We start from the raw sequence: 12,164 nt of genomic DNA, 5'->3' as shown, positions 1-12,164 counted from the left end.
AATGGTATTGTGGCATTTGTAGCCTTTACTTTTCTGACTAGTCGGATGTTATACAAATTATGGATAAGTATGCATGGAATGTCATGAGGATGGCACCAGGCCTTTTGAAATGGTACAATGGCTACCGCAAACTTTGGCAACGATAACTATATCATTGCTACTGTATTCCTTTGGCTTAGAAGACATAACTCAATTTAAACATTCCTAGTTCACCCAAAGAATTAAAATCTATGTCTGTTGCTTGCAAAATGTGATCAAAACTTTGTTAGTAATTGCCTAACGTGTTCCTAACAAACATTTGTGGAGATTCAGCAATCAACTACAACACTGTTTGGCTTAATAATAATAATAATAATAATCTTAATTAGTGTCACAAGTAGGCTTATATTAACACTGCAATGAAGTTACTGTGAAAAGCCCCTAGTCGTCATACTCTGGCGCCTGTTTGGGTACATGGAGGGAAAATTCAGAATGTCTCACCTAACAAGCACGTCTTTCGAGACTTGTGGGAGGAAACCAGAGCGCCCGGAGGAAACCCACGCAGACACGGGGAGAACATGCAGAACGAATCCGGATCCCTGGCGCTGTGAAGCAACAGTGCTGACCACTGTACTACCATGCCACCCTCATTCTCTCATGAATGTACACAGCTAAAGTGTCTTCAATCCATTTGAGCTATTGGGTTATTTTAACACTCGAGCAACAAGACTGACCCTTCTTATTTTCAGTCGTTCACATTCTTTGAAAATTATTTTTCCCCATATGAGTAACCTGATATTTTACAGTAAAGCGACGTTTGGATGATTAGATTGTTTAATAAGTCCCAGCTGAAGTTTAATGCCCTGAAATACAATTTATGAAAGTGCAGCTGGAATGTCTTGAACACATCTTAATTGCTTTTTCTCAAATTACAACAAATGTATATTGCTTTCTGAGCATATATTTTGAAACGTCATACACACAACTTTGCAAATTTACATCAAAGTGGAAATCAAAGCAAAGCAAACAATAATTGCTGAAGTTCCCGTCAAGTAACACTTTTCTTCCTTTATCTCTAACATTACAAAAGTGATGGCACTTGACAGTAGACATATCATTGGTAATTGAAGCACAAATTTCAAATTACTTTTGAAACATTCTATTAAGTAAATGCCATTGACTGACTGGGCTGCAGAAAAAAAATTGTTAAAGCATTCTTGAAAGAAATTTGGGTTTCAATCCTATTTAGTTGAAAGGTTAGTGTTGACAGCACAACCATCAATTATTTTGGTCTCTTGTTAATTGAGGCACGTGTACATTTTATCGCCTTGTCCCACATGATCTTATTTCAAACCATTGAATCCCTACAGTGCAGAAGGAGGCCATTTGGCCCATCGAGTCTGCACCGGCTCTCTGAAAGAGCATCGTACCTAAGCCCATGATGCTGGTCCTAAATTAGTTTTTTCTTTTGGAAAAACCGGAGAACTTTGGGTGGAATTATATTCCTGTCCCCAAATGATGTCACCTGGATTGGTCTGAATCGCAACTAGCTGAATTGTATGATCATTAAAATCAATTGCATTTTGAATTAATAGTAGAAAAAGGAAAAAAAAGGAAACGTGATTATTTTTGATGTTAAGCTCTGTTGAAGGGTCATGACTTTGAGATGTTAGGCAGATGAGGTGATGATGCAAGGATAAGGACAAGTGTTTAGTGTGTGTTCATTGTAAAGAAAATTGAAGTTGACATGTTTCATCCTGTCTTTATTAAACCTTATGCAGTTTTTGATCCTCTCTGCTTTGTTATTGCAGATATTTGGTTTCCAGGCAGGCCTGACCTCCTTGGATAGTGGAGGATCATTCTGTCCTCATGTCCCGGTCATCCCTCCTTTCAGCACAGCTTTCTATGGCAAATTACTTCGGCTTCCATCATTCTGGTGAGTTGATGTCCACACCAGAGGCAGTTCATTTCACTGTAGTCAAATTGGTCACATTCATTGATATCTTTGTTCTATTCATTTGCATTTCACATTGAACAGTTGACTAATGAAAGAATAAATGTTGAAATTGCTATGTTTTAATAAATTTGTAAATTCTGCGTTAATCATGATTTGAAATACGTTATGTATTCACTTGAAAGTGCGGCCTGAAATGCTTATGGGATGCTTGTACAAGGGTTGATGCTGAAATGTTCTCATGTGAATGAATAGTCCACATTCCTCCAGTGCCTATTTCAAATAAGTCTGTTCTTAATTAGGAGTATTTTTAGTAGTTCTGTGGAAGTGTAGAAGACAATGGAAATGTTAACACAAATACCATTGACATGACCAATTTTAGACCAATTAGTCTGTTTGGACAGCTTAGAAATGGGATCTAAGGAGCTGAGCTATTCCAGCCATACGGGTTTTGCTCAGAGTGAAGAGATTTTCAGGCTTATGTAGAGTGCTTGAGGTAAATCCTGGCAGTATCCACTGCTTTGCTTATTACTTGACAGCTCGTGTTTGCAGACTGTTCCATCTTTGAAGTGGGTTGGGGGGATTGATCTTCTCTAGGTGCATCGACCTTCCAGCTGGACAACAATGGGATAGCAGTAACAGTGATCTCGAGCTCACTCGTAAACCCCCCTTCTTCCAATTTGGCTGAGTTCAGTTAATGTAGCTCAAATCAGTAATTGAACCTGGGGGATTTCCTGGTCTCCCTAGCTGAGTGCCACAGCTAGTTGTTTTACCCATTTAGCCATCTGTGGAGCTTCAAAAATTGTTTTCCAATGAAATATTGGTCTCCCAAAACTCTAGTAATTTCTTTCAGTTAATAATGGCACTTTTAGCAGAAGTTGTTACAGGTTTACATATTTACCAGCGAATCTCCACCAGTGTTGACCATATCAGAAGGTACACTTAAAAATAAAAGGATCATTATACATGTAATGCACAATGTGTACTTAATTGCTGCTAAGATGTAGCTATGTGCAGCTGATCTCTGTAAGGCCACAAAACTTCACTGCTCCAAAATGGCACTTCTAAAGGGTAGTTAGAAAGTTGTTTGTTTTTATACCTTCAACCTCTTCTCTTCAATGAAGACGCCTTCAACCTCTTCTCTTAAAGAAGAGTATTACGTAGTGGAAGGATTATCAAGCTGAATGCCGTGAATCCACCTTCTGTGGCTATAACCACCACAGAATAATACCACCCCCTGCCAGCGAACTCCAGTATCCCTCTGGATGCCAAATCCCGAATTTAAAACTGTAGCTGAGCCAGAGTCTCTGCTTACTGGCATTGTCTGAAGGGGTGGACCCTGCATATGTTGACTCAGGCAGGAATGTAACCACTATGCCAAGGGCTCGTTCCTTAATTAGAGGGTAATGCTTCATATTGGCAACAGCAGTAAATTATAGGCTGTTCTTTTATAATTTAAAGATTGCTTTCATGTGAATCAAAGTATGGTATCTTAAATGTAATGGAATCAAAATACTTACACTCTCACCCACACACGCAGTCACACTCACACCCTTAGTTTTGTTTTTCTAATTGGAAGTTGTATGAACTAATGGCAATTTAGTAAAATGAACCTTAGATTTGAATCTATAAAACCAAAGGCTTTACTGAAGAGTGAATTATATTCAGACTTTGTAAATGTTTACAGCTAGTCTGGTTACATTTTCTCTGGATTTATTCCAGGATTAAAAACATGTTATTTAGTTGTGGTGTCAAATAAAGACTTTTGATTTGGCACAAATCTATAAGATCTCTACAAGCTTGGCAATATTTGCGGAGATATGGCCAGATATGAGTAGTTGTCTCTTGTTACTTCTTTAACTATTGGTAAGTTTCAGCACAAACCTCGGCCTCTGATTAATTTACTAATTCATTGCTTCACTTTGGACTCAAGAAAATGGGTTAGACCTGATGAAGGATTTTTAAGAACGCAATTTCAGGCACTCTCCTCTCACCGCATACAGGGCTACACAAACACTTCAGAGCAGTAGATACAATTTTCAATCTCTAATGATGTGATTATGTTATTTGTGCTCAGCAGCATTAGGCATGTACAGAAAATTATTCTCACATTATCCTTTTACTATTTGAAAAGGTTAAAGTTGATATTTGAAAATAATTTGTACCCTTCTTTGGTTTACAGGGTTTCTTCCCATTTAGTAAAATGGAAATGGATAAATTAATCAATATTTGATATCCTTTTGGGTACATAATAGGCAAGGATGGGCTTTAAGCATTATAGATCCAAGACAGGTAGATGGAGTTAAGATACCGACATTACATTAACTAATTGATCTAAAGAGAAACAAACTCCAGGAGTTGAATGACCCACTATTATCCCTGTGTTCCTCTGTATCTGGATAGGACAGGGACTTTGGTTGGAGAATAATAGCACTGGAATGATGGGCACAATGGCCTTATTCTGTGCTATAATTCCCGTGATTCCATTTGTGAGTGGTAACAGTTAACATTTGTCACCAGTTGGTGGTGTCTTAGCTGTTGGTTTGATATTTATTCACCAGATGGTTGTGGTGCAATTGGAGAATTGAGACAAACACAATTATATAATAACGCGTAAAATAGTGCTCTGTAAGAAGTCGCTTGTCAGTTGGATTATTGAAGTTCACAATTTTGTTGCAAAAACAGATGATTGAAAGACTTAGAAGTATACTTTTTATGCACCTGTTTTCATTTGAGCCTTTAAAATTTGCTTTGCTCTTGATCTTGATAGTGTCAAGATAATGAAAAGTTGACTATGAAAAGATTACTAGAATTTCATGTCTGGAAGCTATTCTTGCATGATGAACTATACAGATGAACGGTGAGGGCTGTAAAAGCAAGTTGCTTCACAAGAATGTGTTGCTCTCAGCACCCTGAAATTCATTTTGGATTAGTGGTACTGGGCATTTTTTTCTTCAGTGTACATTCCAATAACCGTAACGAAAATAAACTTCTCAACACATTGGAATAGGTTTCCTTTTTTTTTTTGAAGTTTGCAAATGAGATTCGCATCATGGGTTATGGGGGCCAAATTCACCAGTAACCTACCTCATATCCTACAACTCATAGTCATGTGTTTTTCTTGTTTTAACATTCCTAATTCATGGTTTGTTCTCCTCTTGGCAATAGTAACTTAAAGGGGCTGTGATTCTGTTGGTTCTCATAGCCCTTGGGTTCCCTATTCAAGTAACATACTTGATGATTGTGTTTAGGGATAGTGAGGGTTGGCATGTTATTTAGCTTTTAATAATGAGGCTTTAGTAGCTGAGTTCATCTGTGCTCTTACCCAAAGACGATAGACATTTGGCTAGTCGCATGCATCTCCATGACTGCATTAATTCAGGTTAATAGTTGATTCACTTGATACCACTCGTGATGTTTTGATGTCTTTTTATGCCAGATTGGTATTTTGATCATATATTTAACTGCAGATCTATGACTAGAATAACTATAACAATATGGATAAAACTTCCTGTGTGTGTAACCGTAGACATTTCCTGTGCAATACTATCTGCAGTTTATGAAGTGCCTGATTTGGTTCAGTGGTCGTACTCTCACCACTGACTCAGAAGGTCGTGGTTCAAACCCCACTCCAGAACCTGACCACGCCATCAAGGAACTTCTTCAGTACAGGACTGAGGGGGAGTGTTACTCTGGCAGAGCGAGCATCTTTCAGACGACAGGGGGGTAGCACCTTTCAGACTGATGTAAAAGACCTCAGACTACTTTTGAAAGAACAACAGGGCTCTTCTCTATTTTCCAGGAAAGTCGCTAAAAGGGGACGCACCAGGAGAGTTTTTTCAATATCTCATCCCTGTTTGTTGGGTCTTGCATTGTGCAAGCCTTTTGTCACGTTTCCCTATATTACATTAGTGACGACACTTAAAACATTCTTCATTAGCTACAAGTGTTTTTGAGATATTGTTAAATCATCAAAGGCTCCGCATAAATAAGTTTGACAATTGCTTTGGTTGTAGTTTACAATGGTGCTTCTCCTGTACAATAATCTTTTCCTCAATATAGTGCATTGCTCAATCTTCACCGGTCAGTAAATACTAGGAGGAAAAAATAATAATGAAATAAATAGCAAGTTTTTATGAGTTTTGCGATGAGCTGAGTGATGATGTTTGTTTTTAGCAGTTCATACAGCTGAGTAGAGTGTTCAAATAGGAGTGTTACATAGTTTTGTTAAATGCTCCAACACGAGTTCTACGAATGGATTTATTCTCGAATACTTCTGGGGGATCTGCTGCATCAATTGTTTTTCATAAATAAAAATAGAAAATTCTGGAAATACTCAGCAAGTTTGGCAACATCAGTGGAGAGAGTGACATTTCACATTGATCACTGTTCATAAGAACTGAGAAATGTTAGCTAATATAATTAGTTTAAGAAAATGAAGGAGGGAAGGGTAGGAAAAAGTACAAAAACAGGGAAGGCCATGAGGTAAATGTATTTACAGCACTGCTTGTGAGCAAGGAGTGGAAGATGTGTTTTCTCCGGACCCAACAAGCTAAACAAACGCCTTTAGACACCACCACCCACCCCACTCAAACATTGAAGCCCCTCATCACCAACCCCTGTTGTCCCCCATGATTTCTGATTCTTAACCCATCATTTCCCTCAATCTTGGACTCTCCCAAGATCACCTCTCGATTCTCCCTGGTTTCCATCCCTCCACACTCAACCATGCTCTGCCCATGCCTATTGTCTTCCCTTGTGATTTCTACCCGAAACAGCTAAAAAACCCGTCTGATCCTGGGTTACATTCTTTTCTGACATATTGCTGGGCAGACAGCCCGTTAAGCCTGTGAATCAGACTGTCTTCTTGATGGGGAATCGGCTTCGAAAAAAAAAAACGGAGTTAACACTCCATAGCTTTCTTTCCCGACCCTCACCAGGCCCGGAGCTTCTGCCCCTATAAATATCCAGGCCTCAGAATCAACTCCACTGAACCCTTTTAATAAAGATTTCTTCTGGCACACCCCATTTGTTTCTGTCAATATGAGCCCTTAACCCTTGAATTCTTTGCACGGCAGGAATACTTAGTTGGATCCATCCTTCCAAACCAATTTCATAGTTTTAAACACTTCGATTCTATCCTGCCTCAGTCTTTCCAAAGGAGAAAGGATGCAGGATAAATGGTCTTTCCTCATAAATGAGCAACCCAGAGTCCTGAATTCAAATTCAACTTGTGAAAAGGAATTCAATAAATCTGGTCATTTGTGGGTTGGCATCAGAAAAATGGTAATGAAAACTGGATTATCATAAAAACCCAACTGATTCACTAATATCCTCCAGGAAAGCAATTTGGCACCCATACCTGGCCTGTTGTACATCTGGTTGTCTGGTAAAATGTACATTGTGTGAAGAGAGAAACCCATTCCAGAAAATCTGAATGTAATGATGAAGCATGAGGAGATAGCCCAGACAATCTTGTGATTTTAGAACTTTCAATAGTAAAACGTTTGCCACCCGGCTGAAATGCGTTTTGTTGGGCAAAAGTTTGAAAAATTGGGAAAGAAGGTGTCTACCATCTTCCAAATAGTGGATTAGTATTGAGGCGAGAAGGCTATTGTCTCAGTCACAGAAATAAATGGTTTGAGTGAGAAATCAAGGACAAATATGCAATTACGTTTGCCCTCATTATATCTCAGAAGTTTAACAAAATAGCCATTGTTATGTTGCAAACACTGTTGATGCCAGAAGAGGGGTTGGGTTTTTTGCATGTTTTGCGGCAGTGGGGACAGCCTGCCATTAGTTGGCGGCATGATCTTCTGGTCCCGCCATTGTCAATGGGGTTTCCCATTAAATGCACTCCTTGCCGCTGGGAAACCCGCTGCGGGGGTGTCCCATCAGTGAAATCCCACCAGCATGAACGGTCAGACAATTCCAGCCATGGTTTCATAAAAAATAAAATCCCCTCTGTCTTAATTTGTTGGTGTTCTCAAAGCCATCAGAGCCTCCATTGATGAGGCCATGGATTAATATTTTGCCTGGAGGACACTGGCTCTTTCTCTCAGTACTCACTGAGGTTTCAGCCTAGATTGTGTGTCCAAAATCTGCATTAGGACTTGAATCCACAATCTGTTGACTCTGAAATAAAGGCGACGGAACTCTACACTGTGGTTTCTTTGACTAGGTGTCCATTTTTGTCTTGATGACTCGTATGACCTAATGAAGCAAAATGAATAATAATCTTTATTGTCACAAGTAGGCTTACATTAACACTGCAATGAAGCTCCTATGAAAAGCCTCTAGTCGCCACATTCCGGCACCTGTTCAGAGGGAGAATTCAGAATGTCCAATTCACCTAACAGTACATCTTTCGGGACTTGTGGGAGGAATCTGGAGCACCCGGAGGAAACCCATGCAAACACGGGGAGAATGTGCACACTTCGCACAGTCAGTGAACCAAGCCGGGAATCGAACCCAGGACCCTGGTGCTGTGAAGCAACAGTGCTAACCACTGTGCTACCGTGCCACCTTTACCTTTATTATATAGGAAACTGACATACTTTTCTGCAAACGTCATTCCTCAAAATTAAAATTGTTAATTTTGCATGGAAATTAATGGAGGTAATGAAATTGGAGCTTTGAGCTATCGTCTCTGAAAATTATTATTGTGCGTGACAGTTGTCAAGGTGCTTAGGAATATCAGAAGCAGACCACTTGGCCCATCTTTTCTGTGCTAGCTTTCTTAAATAATTGCTCATTCGTTCCACTCCAATGCTCATTCCCCCAGAGTCTGGAATATTTTTCCTTTTATACATTCCAGATATATATATTTTTTAAATTAAATGGTGTGTAGGTGAAATATTTCTGTTTAAATATGTGACTCACGCTCACACCGTAACTTTTGTGCGGCAAGGAAAGCATTAGGGGATTCAAAACACTCCTGGTGGAATGTTAGACTATGACTTCATAAATCTCTTTCAGCGTTGGGCTCTTATTTCCTTTCGTTATGTTCCCCCTTCGAACAGCTGCATAATTTGAATAAGTAAATGGACTGCCCACTCAAGTGACAAGGTTCATCAAGTGCAGTTCATAACCTGTAATGATCAGAGTAGCAGTGCAAATAACTTGGGTGTGAATAGAAGTAAATAAAAGTCCAGCTGAAATGAATCAACCTTCATCTGAATTATATAAAACTCAGCATGCATACTTTGGCCCATGCAGGGAGAGGAAGAGATATTCTACCTGCATAACTGGTATTACCATTAAGCTACAACTCCCTTTTAAAAATGCCTCATCTGGATAACATTGATACCTTGAATTGTGAATGAGTCAAAGAAAAAGAAGTCCCTTGAAGTCTCTCCACCTATCTAAAAATTTAAAAAATGAATACATTTTCTTAAAAGTCTAGCATTGCAGAAATGTTTGCTTTATGTTTAACTGCCTTTCCAACCAAGGCTTTTATTTTTAAATGAGAGATCAAAGACACATTTAAATGATACAGTGCTCATTTTGCAATTCAATTAAGGTCAATTGGAAGTTGTTCTTGAACAGTGTACATTATTGAAGTTAATGCACACTTTGATTTGTTCAGTTTGTTTGAGCAAGATGAATTATCCATGTACTTGAGATTTTTATGACTCTATTGAGTCATAATGACAGCTCGTTCACATTGTCTTTAGGTAAGCATTTAGAGACAATGTAGTACAATGGTTAAAATTGATCTAAGTTCATTTAAAGTGAATTAAAAACCCATTTGGATTCCACCTGTGTTAGCACACATGGTCAGTATTCATGAAATTATTTCTGCTCCAGATAAGACCTGATACAAAATTTTGTCGCTCAAATTCCAGGGGTTTTCTAATTTTGTTCCGGGTAGATATCAAAATAGAACCATTTTGTTTATACCAGCTTCTACGGTCTGTAAACTGCCTTCTGCTTAAATAGCATGTCTACATAAATTACAGCAAATAATAAGCTATACAGCTTGGTCAGTTCTACAGATGTGCTATGCTTGCTTGTAAAGTGTGACTTTTTAATTTATATCTGGTTACAAAAGGTCCACTTGTATAATTAGCACTTGTTAAAGACTGCTCATTAAAAATTGAGGCTAAATGGTTTTATGGCTCATGCCATGGTTTTGAAAGGCACAATGTTAAACTTGTGTGAGATTACTGTGGATCACAAGACTAGGTTCACTTATTCAAATTCAACAATCGGACTGTAAATCTGGATAAGCACACAAAAAGCTGCCCATCAGTCTATCCTGTTGACATGTATCTGACCACCTCAAAGTCTTAAAGCAAATGCTGTTGACAAACTATTTAGCTCCCTCTGCATACAGCATTCTGGGCTTTCGTTTGTAACTTCATTGGCATGTGTTCTTGGCCTGTTTTTGGCAAAATGTGGATGAGTTTGAGATGATGCAGAGTGGAAGATTTAAGGTATCCAGGGGAGTATCAGAGTAGTTGGGTTTGAAGGTTGTAAAAGCACCAATGAGAGTTTCAGCAGGAGATGGTTCAAAGTAGGGGAGGAGGCAAGTGATATTGTGGAGGTGGGGGCGAGGATATTTTGGTGATTGTAGATATGTATCAAAAGCTTAGTATATGGCCAATTAAAATGCTGAAAGGATCAAAAAAAAAAAGTCTTTCATTTATTTAGTCTCTTTCAAGACCTCATTACGTGCCAAACTGCTTTGCAGCCGATCAAGTACCTGAAGTATAGTCATAGTTGTAATGTAGCAGGGCGGCACAGTGGATAGCACTGCTGCCTCACGGCGCCGTGGTCCCAGATTCGATCCTGGCTCTGGGTCACTGTCCTTATGGAGTTTGCACATTCTCCCTGTGTTTGTGTGGGTTTAGCCCCCACCAACCCAAAGATGTGCAGAGTAGGTGGATTGGCCATACTAAATTGCCCCTTAATTGGAAAAATGAATTGGGTGCTATAAATCTATTTCTAAAAAATAGTTGTAATGTCGCTAGTGATGATGGAATGAGGATGATTAAATTTAAGACCAGCATTCCAACTTCAAGTTTTGGCATTGCACTGCTATTTAGCACTTGATTATTGATTATAAAGGTACAACCCTAGAAGCAATATGGAGCGAGACCTTATGCGTACAACACAATAAATGCATGGAAAAACCTAGCTCTCAGTGAGCTGATTAGCGACTATCATCTATTATCTATTTATTCAAAAACAGAATTGAATTTGTATTCTATAGATGGATATTTCTTTCCCATAGAAATTGTATCTAGTAAATTTGCAATATCATTAGTTTGGAATGTTTTCTTCAATTTGTTCAAAATTAAATTCGCCATTTAAACAAGGATATTCCTGTGCATGAATTTGCCTCGTGTGATTCAAAGCCATAATTCATTGTTAGTTGTACTCATTTGTTAACACATTTGCTTCAGAGTCACTTGACGCATATCAAGTGGAACACTGAGGGAGTGTGACACTGTCAGAGTTGACATCTTTTGATGAACCATTAGAGCAGATGGTGCCACCGCCAGCCAGCGATTAAGGTTCTCGTGGTTGTGAGTGTAGCAAAAGAAGAGTTGCAGCTCAGGCGTGAATGTGTGCCGATAGGGGGTCCCCACTCCAAGCACCAGTACACACCTTCTATTCACACCATTCTCCCCGTGTCTGTGTGGGTTTCCTCCGGGTGCTCTGGTTTCCCCCCACAGTCCAAGGATGTGTGGGTTAGGTGGTTTGGCTATGCAGAAAATTGACCCTTAGTGTCCAAAAACGGTTAGGTGGGGTTACGGGGATAGGGTGGAGGTGTGGGGATCGGGTGGAGGTATGGGCTTAGGAAGGGTGCTCTTTCCAAGGGCCGCTTCAGACTCGATGGGCTGAATGGCCTCCTTCTGCACTGTAAATTCTATGATTCTGCACTCTGAGGGGCTTTGGGTACAGCCTTCCGCCATTCGCAACACTTGCCACCTGTGAGTAAATGTTAATATATCTAACTTTGTTAAACAGTCACTTGGCGGTACTGAATTTGAATATTGCTGAAAAGAGTTCATCTCGTACTTATCAGGACAAATGCAAGAATGCCAAATTTCAAATGATCACACCACAGGAGAAAAGGGTGCTGATTGGTTGGCAAGTCAACTCTATCAGAGTCAAGCAAGAATAACCATCAAGTCTTGTTTACATAGAACATAGAACATTACAGCGCAGTACAGGCCCTTCGGCCCTCGATGTTGCGCCGACCTGTGAAACCACTCTAAAG

General features: G+C 39.4%; 1 protein-coding gene across 6 annotated transcripts in view; it reads left to right on the top strand.

Annotated features, from left to right (window-relative positions):
- The window catches only part of LOC140385858 (intermembrane lipid transfer protein VPS13B-like), a 1,311,478-nt gene that overhangs the window by 316,882 nt on the left and 982,432 nt on the right, over window positions 1-12,164 (top strand). For all 6 annotated transcript variants that reach the window (XM_072468452.1, XM_072468451.1, XM_072468450.1 and 3 more), the window contains exon 16: window positions 1,791-1,915. In XM_072468452.1, coding sequence (XP_072324553.1) covers window positions 1,791-1,915 — 125 coding nt within the window. The remainder of the gene's footprint in view (window positions 1-1,790; window positions 1,916-12,164) is intronic.

The sequence above is a fragment of the Scyliorhinus torazame genome, chromosome 11 (assembly GCF_047496885.1).
Source record: "Scyliorhinus torazame isolate Kashiwa2021f chromosome 11, sScyTor2.1, whole genome shotgun sequence".
NCBI lineage: Eukaryota > Metazoa > Chordata > Chondrichthyes > Carcharhiniformes > Scyliorhinidae > Scyliorhinus > Scyliorhinus torazame.
Note: the sequence above shows the minus strand (reverse complement) of the source record. Positions and strands in the feature narration are given on the sequence as shown.